General features: G+C 38.7%; 1 protein-coding gene across 3 annotated transcripts in view; it reads left to right on the forward strand.

Moving 5' to 3' along the window:
* The first annotated feature begins 7,633 nt into the window (after positions 1-7,633).
* BMAL2 (basic helix-loop-helix ARNT like 2) overlaps positions 7,634-19,544 on the forward strand; it is a 38,667-nt gene continuing 26,756 nt past the window's right edge. For 2 of the 3 annotated variants that reach the window (XR_008578849.1, XM_054838632.1), the window contains exons 1-3: positions 7,634-7,841; positions 16,451-16,583; positions 17,821-17,856. Coding sequence is in view for 2 of the 3 variants with exons in the window: in XM_054838632.1 (XP_054694607.1) it covers positions 7,781-7,841; positions 16,451-16,583; positions 17,821-17,856 (230 nt within the window). In the remaining variant the exon portion in view is untranslated. The remainder of the gene's footprint in view (positions 7,842-16,450; positions 16,584-17,820; positions 17,857-19,544) is intronic. The other variant, XM_054838646.1, reaches the window with a different exon arrangement.

Consider the following 19,544-nt stretch of genomic DNA (forward strand, 5'->3'; position numbering starts at 1 on the left):
AATTTTATTTATCATGTATGTAAATTTTAAATATCAGAGGTTCTAAAATGCTTATCCCATAGCTGAATTTCAAAGATGAAAGCAGATTTTAAATGTGAGTACCAGTAGACTGTAACCTGTCAGTCATGCTGGGTTTGGCAGTGCTAGGCTCTGCCACCCAGAATGCTGTTCTGCCTAAAAGAAGTCTCCGTCTGAAAGATACCAGGTATGTTAACTACTGGGACAGTTCAATGCTGGAGAAGGACAAGTTAATGTATATATAACACAATGAGCTTATTCTCTGTTAGTAGGAATGGTGCCAGGATTTGTACACTTCATCGCACAGGAACACTTCTACAGTCGGTGTGAGGGGAAAAGAATCTTTACACATGCAGAGAGAGTTCATCTCTCTGCCTCCTACTCCTCCCACCACCTCTCTCCAGGTTATTTGATAGCATGGAGGTTACTGTTCTCTGGGGAAATGGGGCATGTAGGCTCAAACCCTCTCATGCTGAGGAGGAAAATTAGCCCGGGTTTCTCATTTCCCAATCAAGTCAGAGCTCTGCTGGAACAGTTTGTTTCTGATTTGAACTGACCCTTGATGCCACATCTTGTTTCCATACCAGCTGCTTTAATCTGTTTCTAGTGAGCCACCATCTGCTCCTGATTCTCTCTCCTCTAGCAGTATGTGCTCTCTCTATGTGCTGTCCCCAGGCAGCCCACCTTCGACTGGGAGCAGTTCCTTCCCTTTCAGGTACCCTTGCCCACCCTCTCCCCTCCAAAGACAAAATCCTTGCCCTTGCCTCGACATTTCCTGCCCACAAAACTAAATGGTGTTGAGAGGGCAGCTCATCAGCAGAGTAAGCACTGTGACCTTGAAGATGTTGTGTAAAAGCGTAACCATGGCCCCTGCTCCACATTTTGAAAAGAGGGATGGCAGCTACAGATAGCAAGTGTTACATATGCACCAAGTCTATGTAACACCTTGTTTCCTTCCAGGGATGTAGGCAGAATCTGGCTCTCAGTGTGGATGTACGGGCTGGAATAAAAAGGTAATGGAGCTCCAAGGGGAAGCATGTGTCTGTGCCAAGGCCACGTCTGTGCACGCACGGCCATCCGCAAAGCTTTTAGACTCAAAATGGGAGCGCTGACTTGAACGTACATCTCTGGTGTTAGGACTTACTCAAAAACTGCAATAGCTCTGCTAGTCTTAGACAATTTCCCTACAAAGTCTACTTCTGACTTCAATCTATCTAATAATAACAAATGATCAGATAAGAATGACTTTTTGATCACGATGGAGTGAATCACTGGTAAACTAGACCCACATCTCAAGATTTTCAATCCAGCAGGCTTTGAGGTCTCATCCAGCTCCTGCTGACATCAGCAAAAGATCCCTATCTAAAGCCCAAAGAAACCAGTGAACAAAAACTATTTCAAAAGCAAGCTGTTTGCTGGTGCCATGCTTTTATGTTTGTTATAAATGAGACAAAAAGATTTTAGTATCTACACAATTCAATGGGTTGAAAAGCAATAGGTGAAGAGGATGCTTTGTGGCTTCGAATACAAAGGTGACGAACTTGCAGGGTACTTCTATTAAAGAAGAAAATACTACCTATTCTGTTTGATAAAGTTAAACTAATGCTTCAAGGAAACTCTGCAAAATGTACAATTTATTTAAATGCATTTTTCTGAACTAGCATAGTACACGATTGTGGGATTTGACCCGGACTGGGCCCCAGTACGGATTATACGTATTCTAGGAAGCAGCCAGATCGGCGTGACTTCTTGATTTGTGAAGTTCACAGGCAGCGAACAATGGGTGTGATGCATTCAATCGGCACAGTTCTGCTGAGTGATGTTAGACATACTTATGGGCCCACTCTGTGCAACACTTGTTGGGTTTGTCTTTTCAGTGAATTCCGCCTCGACTTAGTGGCACAGATTTAAGGTGGTTTACATTTCTGTATCGGCATTGTTCCTATACCAGCTGTTATAATATCAGGCTGTTAACACTTGAAAAGACCAGGAATCTGTATTGCAGGTGACAAGTCTGCTTCAATTAAGGAGAAGACTTTCAGGCATTGATGTAATGCATTGTTGGAACATTTGCAGGCAAGATGGATGAGCCAATTGCAGCTTGGAGGTTCACAGATTGGTTGTGTGCAAACCCAAGAGGTGTTTTCTCCTTGGAGATATGCTGCCCTCACAGCTGGTTTTGTTCTCTTCTAGCGCTAGCAGAAAAGACACCGGGTGGGATCTCACTGACCCTAGAGGTAAGATTCAGCTTGGGGGCTGCCACTTGTGCAACATAGGCATGTTTCAATTGCTTTTCATCTCAACAAGCCCTCTAAAGCAGCTTTATTTATCCTTGTGTAGAGATTTGTAACAGCAATACTGGTTTTCACAGACATTAGACATTAGGCTCTTGTCAGGCATTCAGAAAATACCATTTTTTTTTGCCAGGAATGAAAAAAGCTATTTAAAACCTGAAGATTTGATTTTAAATCAAAAGTGGCACCATCAAATTGAGAGACTTTTAGGCAAAAGATTTACTAGGAAGTGAATTACTTTGTGAACACAAACCTCACCAGCTAGGACTCCAAAATGAAGTAGGCACTTTGGAAAATGCTAATATTTTTTACTTGTTTTAATTTTGTTAGAAAACCACAAAGTAAATTGATCATCCTACTGGCTCCAGGGAGAGCAAGTAGGATTTGGAAGCTCTTCGCAAGTTAAACTTGTTTCATCAGGCAAGGAATTTGTGATTCATAGATCTTTAAGGCCAGACTACATCACTCTCAATCCAGTCTGATGTGCTGCATAACATAATCCATACAACTTCACTTACTGTGTTGTGCCAGCAAAGCCTGAATTCTTTTGTGCTGGTTTTTTGCTTCTTCAAAGGGCTTCTGTACTAATTATTGAGTGGAAATAACTTTAAAGACCTTATTTGGCTGATTACAGTATGATTATGCTATTTGTATAATTTTTTGAAGCAAACGACACCGATTTGGGGAAGAACTTTTGCTTTAAAATTATAGCAGACTTTACTAAGGCATAGACACTGAATTGATAGCATAGTCAACAAATTGCTGGTGGTGCCCTTAAAAGTAATCCAATGACATTCAAGCACAAAACCACAGACTAAAGCAGATTTTTTTCTAAATTGTATTCATTCTTCTAACTAGTTAGCCTGTTCACCTGTATGCTATAAAAATGCACTTGATTCAGGATGCAGGTATTGTTCTTTACATTACTTTGAGCCATGTAATACCATGGGCTGAGGGGAAACCATAAACACTTATGTTCTGGAAGAGAAGCCTATGAAAAAATCCGTATTTGTTTTTACAGGCATGCTGAGAAACATCAGTTTACTGCTATTAAGTTGCAGTAGAAAAAAGTTAGCTAGCTCACCCTAAGCAATCACCTAAGTATGTTTTTATGTGAAGCAATACAAGTCACTCTAGTAACATAGAGTGACTCTCACTGTTTCCTCAGAGGAGGAGAGTGCTTTTGTCCAGTCCCTCTCAGCTTCTGAAACAGGTCTCTTAAGTGTGGCATGCACGGAGCTAGCTTGGCCCCAGCAAATACACAAAGAAATCTGCATACTCTTCAGGATGGCATCTCAGAGAAAAACTGGCTGGATGCTATTCATGGCCTGCGTAACAGCTAAGACACGCAGTGCTTTGGATGTCATTAATCATTTACAGAAAAGAAAAAGGAGTAATAATAGAGATGCCTTTCTTTAACTGCTCAGTCTCGGGCTATTATTTAACTGCTCTGAGGTTTGACTGTTATTTTTACCCCTTTAGCAAGTAGTTGTATAAGTTGTTTGGAAAAAAGAGGCTATCCATTGCTTACATAAAGCATTCTGTTCTCTATTTTATAGCTAAAAGCTACACAAGAGAAAGTGCTCACCTAAAAACGGGGCAAAAATATCAAGTGTGGCCTACTCGAAATCAGTGCCTTACATAAAGTGGGATCCTCCTCTGCCAAGACTTGAGGCTAACTAGATGCTATAAACACCAGTTACTGTCATGTGTGAAATGTTCAATGAAGAGACCACCTTTGAATAAGTATAATAAATGATGTTTAAAATCTGTTTTAATGATTTGGCAGCAAATTATGTTTATAAGAACTCTCTAAGTGCCAGGAGATGTGACATTGAGCACGAATGAGAAATACACAGGAGAAAACATGACAGGCAGAAATACTGCTAAGAGATTGATCTGATTTTCTGACCTAGACATATCATAAAGTGCTGAAAATTTCTGCATTGAATTACAAGTACTTCTATTGTTGCATTAAAAATATTAAATAAAATGGGAATAAGGTATATTAGCTCTGTTTGTAGTGAGTCAGTTTAAAAAAACCCACGAACTATTGCAGTTCGAATGTCCTCACTGAATGTTCCCATATGGAGAGAGATTGCATTTAATAGCTGTTAAGCTATTGAGTTTGTTAATACAGTTTTCTGGAACTATTTAAATCTTGAACTCATTGAGCTTTATAGCAACAGCCATCTTCAACTTTCTGTGGTTACTGAGTCTCTGAAACATTTTCAGTCAATGCGGCTGTCTCAGTCTTCTGAAACCTCCTGAACATTTGGGTGTCCACTGATGCTGCAAACCCGAAGGAGGGAGCTCCTAACTTCAAAACAGGGGCAAAAGGGTATTTTAACAGAGCCAAACATGACATTTAAGCTTCCTATGAGCCAGCTCTTGGAATTTTTTTTCAGTATTGGTTGTAGTATATGAAGAAAACAAATGTGTATTAACGACAATGATTTTCTCAAAGACAGCAACAGTGTCTAACTCCTGATTTTTAGCTCTTCCTACTGCTTTTTATTTCATTTAGGGCAGAAGTGGTTTGTAATTGCTTTTCTCAAATACAAATTCTGTAAAGCAAACTGAACCCAGCATGGTGGAATATATATATCACTGCGATAGTAACTGTGGGATTACATGTAACTTAAAATTCTGAGATGAAAAGGTGGATTTGCAAAGGAAAAAAAAAAAGTACCTTACGAAAAAGCATGCAATGAGAATGTCATAGTAGCGCAATTGCATTTGTTCAGCAACATCCCCAGCTGAAAGCTGTGATTCCCCATCCAGGTGAGCATATTCTGTTAGAGCCGTGCACCTACGCTGCCCTGCCACGTACCTAGTCTAACCCTGGGGCTTAGCTACGGGCAAAATGCTGAGCTGTCCACTCCCATACAGACGGAGTGCTTCCAAGTTGAACGTGAAATGTGTTGGGAGCTTCAAAGTATAAAAGATGGCACAAATGGGAGTTCAGGAATGCATCTGAGTAATCGTTCCCAATATTATAGCTTGGAGGTTAGGCAACTAAATTCTGCCTAAATCTCAGGAAGCTATTCATGAAACACATGATTGTTTTGGGGTTTTTTCCCCAACTCTGTCATTGACTAGGGAAGTTACTGATCTTCCACCATGTTACATTAAATTCATAGATGGGATTTTGCCCATGTCATTTTGTGACTATTTACTTTCTCAGGTTTTTTAAAGTGTTTTGGCAGACATACATGTTTATACATAATGAAAATAAATACATTACTGTACTGCCATTTTAAATGGGATGATGGAAGCAGCAGAAAAGCAAAGATTTGATGAGGCTTCTGTTTCAAGGTATTAGCTTTCCCAGGACAAAATATTAACTTTCCTACACAGAGAAAACAGACATAGAAACAGCTGGTTTACACATATGAGTTTTTTTGTCCAGGTATATCAAACTATAGCAAGAATCTTTAGTAGGACTTCAAAATTTCCTTAATTTTCAAGGACTGAAAAAAAAGGGTTTTTTTTCAAAAGAGTGAACAGTAAACAGTCTCTTGTAATTTTATAAGTAACCATAATCACCTGTGGTCTTACCACCAGTGGTGAGGTGCTTATAAACATTACTACAAGTGTCCCTCTGCACTGTTTCTGCAGCTCCAGACTCATTGTTTGGTTGCATGTGACTATCCTCTTGAAAACAGCCTTTCAGAAAACTATCTTTCAAGCAATTTATTTCTGCAACAGCAATTTTATAACCCATAGGTTAGTCTTAACCCTTTGCATGCTTGCAACTTCCTTTGACCAGACAGATAACTGGCAATCGCATACATATACTTCCCTCAGCATAATGTAGTCAGCGATGAAAATACTTATGCAAATAATATTCTTGCTTTTATTAAAATGAAGTGAATCTTTTTTGTGTTTAGTCACACTTCCTTTTTCACTTTTGCCAAAAGATTTTTTTTTATCTTAAGAGTAATTTTATTATGCCTCCAGACCCCAAAAAAACTAATCACTTGTCTGCAGCTCAAAGATAAGACATTTTAGCAAATTAGATATTAACTACTAGAACAGATTACAAAAGAATGTAATATACTTTGCAAAATATTACACCTACTTTTGCTAGTTCCAAAGGACCCCCCCACTACTAATAACAGAAGGACGCTCTGAAAGCCCACTGAACAGTACCCCCACAGAAGTAGCTTCCCTCACACAGATCACTGATCATCCAGATCCAGCCTTACTGGTGAGTGGTACCAGCTGTACTGTACATGCAAGTTCCCTCATACCTGAATTCAACAGGTAGAATTAGGCACACGCGCAGCCCACGAAGATGGCACAATTAAGGATGCACGAGTGGAGGCAAGAGGCTATTCTGCCACACCTACAACTGGAACTGAGCAAGCACAGGCTACATCAACATTAACAAGGAGGACAGGACAGTAAGAGAGATTGTCAAGTGGAACAGGCACTGCCGCGGTCCCGATGCCCGTGTTGTAGGGGTTTCATTTCAGAGTAGCTCTGGAGGGGTCCACAGGAGTGAATGCCCATTAGCAGCTGGAGCACATTAAGCTCTAACAAGCACATCTTGAAGTGTTTGTGCAAAACACACTTCGCAGACACCAAGACTACTCCAGGATGTGAGCCAAAGCACAATGAGGATGATGGGTAGATTCACCTTGTGAAGTGCACTCCTGGTATTAGCAAAGAACATAGCTACACCCTCAGCATCTAGTGTAATGCAGGTCTACTAACACAGTTTAATATACTGGTAAAGGTTAACTCTATTTTTATGCTACAGATACGTGACTGTTCTCCGCCCTGCTCTGACGACACACTGGACCAGGTGACCCAAAGAGGCTCTCTCAACCAAAATTATTCCAAGATTCTGATTCTTCCTCAGACAAGGTGTCCTCTATGCAGCACCCTGAAAATGTAACAGGTATGCAGGCCAAGGCAAAACAATATGGGGAATTTCCCTCATACTGCAAAGGTCAGAAGTGGCCCACACCTACCCTGGCTCTCTGATATACCAGAGGGGACCTGTGAGAAGCCACCCAGGGGGCACATCCACCATATATTCACCACAGCCGGTATGGCACGGCCTGTTCAACTGCCACAACTTGCCTCGTGGGTCTCAGAGCGCTAGATGGGGGCGGTGCAGGTGGCACCAACCTCCACCCACGCTTCACTTCCAGCCCTCCTCGGAGGCACAGCACAGCGGAAAGGCAGCCGTCCCGCCAGCCCTGACACCGGCCGCTTCTCGCCCGCGCGCGGCCCGAAATCTCGCGAGAAGTGTCCGACCGGCCGACCGGGCGGGGCGGGGGTGGGGGGATGGCGGCGCTGCTGAGGCGGCGCCAGTGAGGGGTGGGGGAGGTTGGCGGGGCGCCTGTGAGCCCTCCCCCGGGCGGGGAGGACAGGCTGTTTCTCCTCACCTTAGCTCACCTCTTGCATGCCGCCGGTGCCGGGGGCGCTGTGGAGCGGGGCACGGGCCGCCCGCCATGGCCGAGGCAGGAGCGGGAAGCGCCGAGGGGGCCGAGGAGGAGCGGTGGGCCACTGAAGGTGGGGGCGGGGGAGGGGGCCATAGGCGGGCGGCGGCTGGGTGCTCCCCTATCCCACTGTAACGGCTGTGGGTAGTGCGTTGCGCTGTGTTTGTGGGGCGATCGTGGGTACGTATGGTGTGGGGAGGGGTGGGGTGTGTATGCCTGTCTGCCTCCGTGATGTGGCACGAGCGAGTCCTGCGTGACTGTTGTTGTGGGGTTGGTGCCCGTGGAACAGGGGTGGGTGACTCTAGGCTGTGTGCGGCCGTCCGTGGGGTACAGCCTTTCTGTGAGGGCACTTCGGTCCGGTCATGTTCCCGATATCACTCTGCGGTGCTGGGTTTTGGTGGTTTTTTTTAATTCACGCTGTTGTCTGCATGCCCGATGGCCCGAAGTATGACCTGGCCGCTGCTAACTCCTTTCTCCCATTGAAGTTCAGTAAAGGTACACAGGGGTGGATGCAACGGAGTTATAGTGTGCACTTCCAGACAAATCCCGAGTATAATGTTCATTCTGTGCTTCCGTTTCTTAGTATTATAGGTGTGTCATCATACTGATGTGGACTAAAAATGTTTTGGGTTTTTTTTTTTAACTTAGTACATAGTTTACCATTTCTGATAATACACTTAGATGTTTTATGTGTTTCTAATACACTAGTATGATTTTTTCATAGGTAAACATAATTTAGTATTTTAGGTATAGTGATATTAGCTTCTGTGTGTGTGCATGCCCACGCTTGTATGCTGACCAAGGTTTGATTCCTTCCTTGTTCTTAATCGTAAGTTTCTGGTACTAAAACAAGGCTAGCTGTAAACCACCAGCAGCTGTTTGGTGTTCCTCCTGCTTTGAAATGAGTATGTTGCTTCTCCTCTCCAAGGAGAAAGAAGCGTTTTGCCTGGGGTTTTGAAAAACAGAAGTGAGCATATCTCTCCTAAGTCATCGTTGCAGTTCTATTTAGTTAACACCAATTCTTCTATGTTTAGTATTAGTAGTTGTTGTTTTCTAAATGTCTGTTGGGTTATGTGTGTTTTAATGTATATGGGGGTCCTGGTTGTTTACAATAATTGGCATTTTTTCTGTCTCTGCTGCTTGATTGTTTAAATACTGGTATAATTTTGTAGCAAGTAATCTAGTGTTTGTAAACAAAGTGGAGGTTTTGGTAGGTTTTTTGGTGGCGTTTTTGCAGTCTGTTAAATTGTGCTTAAACCCAGGATTTATTGGTTCTATATCATGCACAAAGGAAATAATCAAAATAAAGAAAAGCCCAAACATGCAGACATTTCCATTCACAAATAGATTTGGGGAAGCAGTGAACCATAGGCTTTCATGTTTTATTGTGAAAGAAACCCCCTTCCCTGGTTTCTTTTGTTACCCATATTTATACCTATTACCTATTCTTCTAATGGATTTGGAAGAAAGAGGATTTTTCTGTTAATTTTTTTATTTTAAAGATAAAAATATCTTAATTTTTGTGGAATAGGTCCACACTAAGGTTGCCTGCTTAATAGTTTGTGGGTTTTTTCACTTGAGTGTACATATTACTGTTGATATACCTGCACATTATGAAAAACAAACTAAACTGGACAGCTCACATCATCTAAGAATCAAATTCATTGTAAGAAGAATTAATTTGGTGGGTGATTGTGGGAAGTGAATCGTTGTGCATACTCTGTTGAAAATTCCCTGTTTGGACTCGAGGGCCATCTAAAACCATGGAAGTTCTGCAGCTGACTTGGTGGGAATCAGCATTTTATAATAATATGAATCAAAACTTACAAAAAAACCAGCTACCCTCCATTCCTTTAGCGGTATATGATTGGAGAAGTTGGGGGGGTTTTTTTCCCCGGTAGCGATCTACTGTATACAAGACTTTATCAGGGACCTAGTTTGAGCCTGAAAGTGACTGGGAAAGCAGGGTGGCCTTTCAAGGGCTTGTGTACTATCTTCTCATTAGCTTGTAACAGTCATACTTTTTAATACACTAATAGGTTTGGCTAAATATTTGGTGTTTGAAATCTATTAAGTAAATGTGTTATTTAATTGGTAAGTTGTGATTCTTTACTACTTCTGAGTGGTGAAAATAAGTAAAAATAGATGCAGAAAGTAATCGGTTGCTTATGTTAATGTTTGGTTTAGATTTCTATAATTCAGGATATCATAATTTTTTCTTTCATGATTTTGTGATATTAAAAACAAATCCAGTGTTCTTGAGTTAGCCTGTAAGAGTTTATTCTCTGTATAGTGTTGTTCATAAGATGGTTTCATTGCTGAAGTCTCTATTTTGCTCCTGCATTACACATGCTTATAAAGTTTTTTGGGGAAAAAGCCTGGTTTAGACACTAGACTTCTATTGTTTTCACAACTTAACTCCAATGAAAATTGTTGCCCCAACTTTCAGTGAGAGATACTGTGGGCTATGATCTGGATGCCGGACTTGCTGTAACTAACCTGAAGATGCTTTTCATGGCCTATTTTAAACCTCTAAAGTAAATAAATAAAAAGAATATTTAATACAACTCTCACCCTAGTTTAGAAAATACGGTTCTTTCTTTTATCAGGTGTTCTGTTCTGCAGGATCTGTAAAGCGATGCATATCACAGCACTTGTAACTGTCTTTCTCATACAGTACTGTATGTATGTAGGATATAGATGTAGTTTTCTCATTCCCTAATGAAAATCCGCAGTAAGAATTCATTAAAATAATTTTAGAAAAATAACTCTGTAGTAAAATAAAGCAATTTGCATGATATAGTTATTTGAAATTATTTGACTCCATAGCTATGCTGTGTGTGCTGCATGTAAAGATAGAATTGCTTAGGTAATCAGAGACATATCTTAAATAAAAGTAGCACATCAATTTTGGCAAAACTTAAGAATCCAAGTTGACGTGTTGAGTAGTACCTCAGTTTAGAAAAGTTAGGTTGCTTGTGTGCCTAGATTTGTGCGTGTGTATATATATCTCTCCTTCCTTGTATGACTGCACTCCTAAGAACTTTAGACTGAGACCCTGAAATCAACTAAGTACTTGGAGGCTGTGTGCACATTAGTGTTTTGGTTCAGAGAAATAGCATTGGTTTGCATTGAATTCTGTTATCCCCACTGCTTATGGGTTTGATTTGCAGAGCAGTTTTGGCATGAATTAACTGGACTCCTTTCAGAAGAAACTAAACTAGAATGTTATTGTAGCAAGGTTAGGGCTACTCCAGGCATGTACCAAACATATTGCAATTGCAAACATAAGGCACTGAACAGGTTGCCCAGAGAAGTTGTGGCTGCCCCCTCCCTGGAACTTCTAAAGGCCAGGTTGGATGGGGCTTTGGGCAACCTGGTCTGGTGGAGGGTGTCCCTGCCCATGGCAGGGAAGTTGGAACTGGATGATCTTGAAGGTCCCTTCCCAACCCAAACCATTTTGTGATTCTGTGAACCAGTGGTTTGTTCTCAGACAGCTTTAAAACACATGCATTGTAAGGATTTTTGGCCCAGTGAACCAGACTAAATGTGATTTAGTGTAAGCTCCCTGAACTACTTACAAATTAGAAACAGGGACTTCTGCGCCAGCTGCTTCTCTCTACTGACCTATTGCTGTTATGCCATTGTATTTACTAGCATAGACACAGCCTAATAGCGTGAGTAGATTTCAGTTTTAATAACTCATGTTGTTAGACTAAAGAACCCTTATGTGCCACTAACTACAGTCACTTCTGACAAGTTTAAAGAAGTCAAAATTATGTTAAAGCTTAAATATCTAGCTAAAGGGCTTTGTGTATGCCAGGAACATACATTTGGAAAATACACGATAGTCTGTGGCATCTGTGGTCTTAGAAATTTCAATTCAAAGCAGCTTCTTTCTTCTCCTTTCCTTCTGCCAGAAAGTGTTTCAAAATAGGAAGGTGGATTGAAAGTGCCTTCTTATTCTTAGAAAGGTTGTGCCAGTGTTACCACATTGTTACTTAAGTAGCTGCAGAGCTGTGACATTTCTCCAAGTCTGGTGTGTACAGACTATGAAGAGCAGCACCACCCGTAAGTTTTTATAAATGTACTTATTAATTGATATGTTATTTCAAGCATATTTTACTGTCATGTTCTGATAGATGGATTTAGATATTCTTTTTTACACTGGCTAAATGAGGGCTGACTGACAGCTTTTTTTATTATTCATACCTACATGACTTGTATTTTCCTACTGATTTTTAGAGTGCTTATGTGTGTCTTGTATGATTTCCTTTTGATGATTCTAAAAAGTCAAAATAATGTTTTAGTACTAAAGTAATATTTTAGGAAAGTGTAAGAGGAGTAAACCTAGCCAGAAAAGCTAACCTTTCAGAGGGGGGTGAGTGGGTCATGAGGTGGTCATTAAGGCAATAATTTTGAAAGACTGTCTTGGGCTTAAACTTGTTGCACATGACACAAACAGGTGTTGTCTGTAGCTGTTATATTTTAAGAATTGCATGATAGGTCTATAGCTACCTTGGGTGGGATTCATCTCACTTCGACTTGGATATCTACTCTGTAGACATCTAAAGATGAGCTAGTTGTTCTGGTCTTTGTATAATTATTGAAGTAGGCACTCTTGGACTGTATTTCATCTAACCAACTGTAGGAAACTATTTTAGATTGAGATTAATCACCCTAGAAATGTTGTATTTCATCTAGCCAACTGTAGGAATCTATTTTAGGTTGAGATGAATCACCCTAGAAATTTCTTCCCTCCAAGAGGGACTAGAATGGCTAGTTCAGATGTGGACATCTTTATTTGTTCAGATGAATCTCACCTTTTAAGACTGGTGGAGTTTGGCCATAAGCCTTTTGTAATAGATTGTGTTTGTTTAGGAACTGAAAACCTTAGAACTGTTAGTGGAGAAAAGAGTTCAGGAATGTGGCATGTGTTTAGAAAATATTATTGTCAGTAATTGGAAAAAATGTAGTGTCTCCCAAGCCTTGTTTCTTAATGCATTGCATGTCATTATTTACGCAGAACCTTTGCTGAACATAGGAATATGGTTGATTTCCTATGTCTTTACTTCATATCCCACCCCAAAACAGTAGTTTCATGTTGCTCATTTGCAGTTGTTCATTTCCTTTGGGACTGTAATTTTTTTTTTCTTGTAGAAAAACATGAGAGAGGTTGTAGTTCAGTAGGGTATGGTCTTATAGGTTGTTATGATGAGAACTGTGATACTGATAACCATTCCTTAAATACTTCATTTGCCTGATTATGAAATATATTAACGTTAGTGTTAAAATAATAGCTTTTTATTTCTGATACACTTACTCAAATGAGCTATTTCTCATACGGTGTGTTTGTAATGTTTGGGTGGTCTTTGCTTTTTTTGCAGAGAGAATGATTACAGTAGGGTTTTTTTAGTATTACTTTCATCTGTCCTGATGTGCTTAATATACTTTTAAAATATTTTTAATTTTTAATATAGATAAGTATATATACTTAATACTGAGAGCCAAACATAGATCATAAATAGACACATGTATTTGAGGAGTTATTCACTTACCATTAAAATTCGGTTATTAATATGCCAGGGCATTAGCAAAACTTTGAAAGGAACAGTAATAATTTTTTTAAAAAACATGTCATTTCTCAGTTGTAATTTTATTTGACTTGCAAACCAGATTAGTGTAAGTAATAGCCTTTGGGGTGGTAAAACAAAATATCTCTAGTTGAATTAAACTGTTTCTAGGAGTTTAGAAATTGACTAATGATTTTGATTTTCCAGGAAAATAAACTTGTAATAAAGAATGGTCTTTCTGGATATTATTTTTCATGAAGCAAGAGTGCTATGAAATTGGGAAACATTTGGTTTTGCTTCATATGTTCTTAGGGGTGTTCATTTTTGACGTTAATGGTATGAAAATGTTCACTGAAATTGAAAAATATAAGAAATTCAGCCAGGTGCACAAATGAAAGAATCCAGCTTTTTCCTATCGTAGAAGCTTATCCTGGTTACTGGAGTGCATTCTAACTCATTCTCTTTGTGAACCCCAAAATTTTTAAATCTGTTACCCAGCTCTCCCAAAGTGGTATAGCTGGAGAAGTAAAGAAATCTTTCATCACAGGCTACACAAGGTTAAGACACTCTACAGGGAGAGAGTAAGCACCTTGGAGTCACCTAGCATCATTACGATAGCGATTATAAAGCCCTAAGAGATTATTTTAAAGCACTCTTACTGACTTCTCAAAGCTGACTTAGCTTTATGAACTGTTTCCTTCTGCTTCTTGTTCAGTGAGTAGTAGGTATTAAAAAGATTTGCTCTTGTCTGTTAAATTCCGAATAATTACTTTGCTACTAAGTTTGGTAGTTCTGAAACTTTAAATTTATTTCTCTATTTGTTTTCTTTTGCATGGTTTTTGGGTTTGGTTTGGGGTTTTTTTGAGAATCTTAAAGACTACATATAAAGAATATATGCTGCATGCTGTACATGTTGGGGATCAATACAGATTCTTAGCCTTATATTTTTGTCTAAGATCAACCAGCTATCTTACTGGCATTTAGTTAGATGACATTTAACATGGACTTAGTTTGTCACAGTGTTAGTATTTAGGATTCAGTTTATCACCTAAAATTTGCAGAAGTTCTTAATAGGTTGTTATTGCTGATAATCTAAACATTTTTTATTTTCTTAGTTAAAAAAAGGAGAAAAGGGTGTTATTGGGAAATGTAGAGGAGATAAGTGCAGTATTCAGAATTTGTTTCTTGAGTGTGAGGAAAAAATAGTAGTTATTTTGATAATATGAAGGATAAATTGGAAAAGCTGTAAATGATGCATTTCATTTTGTTCCTTTAAATGGAAGTGGTTTAGAAAGCAGACTGGCCATCTGTGTGCAAAGGAGTATTTAGGTCAGTGGGTCTGTTCTCTCCTGCTTTGTTCCAGGACGAAAGGATCTGTTGTGCTGAAGGCATTCTTGCCTTTCATACATGTAGGTTTCTGTTTAGTAAATACTCTTCCATGACTATTCATGAAGTATGATTATACTTCAATAACTTAATCTAGTAATTATAGGCTGCTGTTACTTAAGTAAATTAAAACTACTCTTTATAAATAAAGAGTTCCCTTGGAATTGTTGATGGAGGTTTGTTTGTTTGTTTTTGAAATTGCAAGAATTTATAGTAGAAATATAAAATGAGACTATTAGGAAGTTATGATTAATCATAAAACTATTTCAAACATCTACTATTTGTACTCTTTTAGTATTTATGATGTAATTTCTTTTAATACGTTTTTAATATCCCTAACTCAAATATGTTGTGTATTTGAAGTAATCAAATTTTCTTTCTGTTGCAGATGCCCAAAGGTTGTTAGTTATTTGTCAAGCATTTATTGATTCTTTGAGTTTCCACCTCTTTTTTTGGAACTTCCTGTGTGACTTAATGAGTTAAAGAGCTTTCTAAAATAAAACAGGGCTGACTCTGTGTAGTCTGACTTGGTAGAGAGAGGATTAGTGGAAGACCAGGCAAGCTGTTGTTCAAGTATTAGCCTATTTTCATTTAACTGTCTAGAGTAATATTCCAACAGAAAATGAGAACCTAGGAGGTAATTTTTCTGATGTAAGATATTCTTACACCTAAGAAGAAAAAAAAACCACACACTGTGTATAATTTTTTTATATGCCTTTACCTGTCATTTACAGACAGCATATGTGCTAAAAAAAAAAAAAGCTCACAATAAAGTATCCAGTTTTTCTTCCTGCTGGAATTTGAAAGTACCCATCTTGGTTTTTGCCTCTTCCTAAAAGTAGGAGATGATGAGTTCCTTAATGACCTCCCTCAATGCCTCATCTGACCCTTCATGAAGTTAATGCTTATATTCTTTCTAGGTGTATCACATAGGATACTTTCCTCACTAGGACAGGAAGCCTAAAGGAGTGGCTACATTTGCTGAAACAGAATTAATTCTGATTATTTACCTAACCATCAAACGGGTGATTCTATGTGATAGCTTTGCATTGAGATAGAAAAAAGTGTAATAGTGCTTAGATTCCTGGAGGCAGTTTTCCTTTCCCAGTAGGTTGCTAGCATTATTTTGGCTTGTGACTTCTCTTCTATCCTTCCCAGAAACAAAGCAGTTATCCTTGAGAGGAGAATTGTGAAGGGAACGTTAAGGTAGAACTTGTCAAGCTTTCAAGACTCTTCCAATTTACGTTGCTCACGTTATGTGTCATTATAGATTTTATGTCAGAACGTAGTTATGGCAAAATTTCATTTTGTGGATGTCCAGCTTGTTTAAGAAATATTTTTTTCAGTTAAAAAACATAGGGTTTTTAAGTTGAATTTTGTGTTAGTCACAGTATTTTGATCTGCTAGCTAATGCTGTTTTGTGATTTTTACAGCAGGATGTTTGAGGTGCTGGGGGATTTAAGTGTAGTCTGCTAAGGTCGTGTGAAGTTGTGTATTTTATGTGTTGATTGGGTTGATGAGATCATTACTGTGGGAAGACAGTGTACTCTTTTCTATACTTAAGTTGTAGCAGTGCAACCTTTGGTTTTTGTGTCAGAGGCATAGAAGCCACCCACGAACAATTTTTTTTTCCAAATTAAAATCAGAATGGATACACGATAATGTAGCTCTGGACACTGAGTTGCTTTTTTTCCCTCCCACCCCCCTGATAATTTCTCAATAGATGGAAACCCATGCATTGCTTCTGGAGTCCCCAGCCTCATGAATCCAATGACTAAGCCTTCTACCACCACTTCTTTCAATGCTTCTGTGGCTGAGATTCCAAGGAAGCGCAAAGGAAGTGATTCTGATAACCAGTAAGTAAATTGATTCTGTATGTGTCTCAACATAAATTTGAGACATTCATCTGTTATTTATGCAACATGGTAACTAATCCTCCTTCCTTTATTTATTACCGTTATTTATTACAGTTTCTTCCAAATGCATTCTTTAACAGCCCTGAGTTATTAAAAATAGAAAAAATAATCCTTAAATCTAAGGGATATATGTAGAATTCTGTAATGCCATTTCCGGGCCTGAAGTGTCTGGGCAATATGTCTCTAATGCTGAAATTTCAATTCTAACTTTTTTTTCTTTGCCTGTTAGTAAAGGCAAGTTCTCTTTGCAGCAAATTGTTATTAAGTTGCTTGAAGTCTCACAAGTGTACACTAGTGTATCACCTTAAAGTGTGAAACAAGATTACTAGTTAAGTTCTTTGATCTAGAAGTGTGGAATCACAACCGCTTCTTCAGTGACTAGGGCAGCTATTTACTTAAATGTCCAGATAGACCTGTGCCCTAAAAATGAGGTCTGTCCTACAGTAGTACTCAGCCTTTTTAAGTGGGTCATAATTTACTGAGATGATACTGTTGTTGTCTGTTTTCTCCTGTTTTATAGCTGCCAAACAGATGACAGTTAACAAAATAATCATTTACATAGAAAAATATTTTTTAAAAGTGATCTATTCAAAGCTATATTAATCAGCCGTAAGTAAGGGACACAAGTCAGCCTGTGAATCTAGTGCATTACAAGTATCTCCAAACTAGTGTGGAAAATTCACCTTTAAAAAGAGGGAGTAGAAAATATACATGTATTTGATTATTAAAGCAATTCTCTTCAATCCCTGCTTCTTCCATATATAGTCCATTGATCTACAGAATGTAGCCATACTGTGGATGTTGATATAATTGTCAACTTGGAGATTCAAGTGTATCTTGAATCTGAAAACTCCAGAAATACATTAGTTTCTGGGGAAAAAAAAAAAAAAATCTCCATTCTTTTTCAGTAGCACTTGTTGATTTTTACCTGCTCAGTAGAAGTGCTCAATAGTGTTTCCTTCTGTCATAAAAAAATTTTGTCTCCAAGTTGAAATACTAATTGAAAAAGTATTGTTTTATAAGAAGCAGTAATTAGTTTCTAAAAACTAATGTTCTTGCTGAAAATCAAGTGGGGTTTCCACTAAAATTTTTCTTTGACTTTTTTTCATTGGATATATCAAGTCATCTTTTTGTGCTTCAAACTACATTTTGCTTACTTTATTAACTGTTTCTGCAGGGATACAATTGAAGTTGATGGTGACCCTCAGAAAAGGTACATTTTATAAATGAATCCATTTCTGTTTTCAGTGCTATAAATGTATTGCATTTTTCTGTTTGGCTAGATGAGCCGTGTGGTTTGCCTTAAGGAATGCTTTGTCTAAGGGCAGGTGATTGTAGAGCAAAAGGTGATAAACATATAGCTAATTAACAGGATGGATAGATCCAGCCAGTGTTAAGGTTTTCTTGTATTTCTTTCTAAGAAGGCACTCTGACTTGCTTATTAACTGTACCAGAGTTGGTAGTATTGAAGTTAAGGTAAGAATGGGAATGAATGAAAAGTAACATTTAAATAAGATGACTGGGGGGTGAAGGAAAGGTCTTGTACTCTTCTAGGACTGGTGCACGCAAACATTTTTTGTTTGTTTTAACCTTGTCAAGTGCTTTTTAAAATAGAACTGCCACAACTATGTTAAAATACTGCTATGGCAAGGTGACAAACCAGAGTTAAGATTGGCAATGCAGCCTAAGTAAACCCTTTGTGTGTGTATGTTATGGGATAATTATTAATTACATGATTACTTTGTTGTGATTTCTTTTTCTGCACCTGGATACCTTACTTAGAAAATATATTTGTTTATATGAAGCTGTGCAGCATTCTTTTTTATCCTTGTAGTTAGTGTTTGGTGCATGGCTTATTGGGTAGTACACAAATCTTTCTTTGGAGATAAATTATTTGTTTCTTTGTGGATTTTTCCATGGCACTTATGAGGGAAAAGTATGAATAAAAATACTCCTCTTATGTCTTTAAAACCTCTGCTTCCATTTTAGAAGAAATCAGGAAGCATGTTTAATAAATCAATTGAGAAAATAGAAGAAAAGGTGATATTCTTTATTTTTTCCTGAATAAGACAGATTCTGTTCTTTTAGTACCAATTAAGTATACCTACATTACAGCCATGAGGTAGAATTTCACCCTATGTTCATGTAGTCAAGGTAGTTTTAATCTAGCTATTTATATCAGTAACAACACGGCTGTTAGGACAGAGGCTATATAAATCCATTGAAGGCTGTGACTGATTGCTTGAGCAGCAAATTTGTTCTAGTTTCTTCCCCAAGTGGAGCTCCTGAGGGAGAAGGAGAGTTAGTTAATAGGCCACACGCTGCATTGCAGTTGGTCTGGCTCCCCCTTATCTCCTCTCCTCTCGAGGTCAGGCAATATAGCTTCTGTTGGAGTTCATAGTATATGCACATTTCTGGTAAAAGTTTCTTTTAAAATGAAAGCAAAATATTAGTTATTGTGAACTTGTCTAAATCTGAAACAGTTTCACTGAAGAAAAGTCCTAGGGTCTTGTGAGCCCAGCCTATTCCTGTGTTCAGGTTTATCAGACTGTCTAGAAGATTCCTGGGTTCAAGTGAAATCCCAGGTTGAAGAGCTGGATCTCTGAATTGTGTGTTAATTTGGCTCTGGCTTCTGGATCCTGGCTGGGGTCAGTGCTTAGTCACAGGTGGAAGCAGCTTTTGGGGTCTTTCCTAAAGTTGTAATTAATCTCCAACTGTTCTTCTACTTCCATTTCCTTATAGGAAATAGCTGGTGACTGATTGGCCTGTTTCCTTATAATCCTTCTGGTACAACATATGGTCATAGGTTAGCAGTTCTCTCCTCTGGAATGGAGTTTAGAGTATTGCATGAGATGTTTCCACTGCTGAATGCAAAAAAAAAAAAAGCTGAAGTAGTGCTGT

This window comes from Grus americana, chromosome 1, assembly GCF_028858705.1.
Source record: "Grus americana isolate bGruAme1 chromosome 1, bGruAme1.mat, whole genome shotgun sequence".
NCBI classification, from domain to species: domain Eukaryota; kingdom Metazoa; phylum Chordata; class Aves; order Gruiformes; family Gruidae; genus Grus; species Grus americana.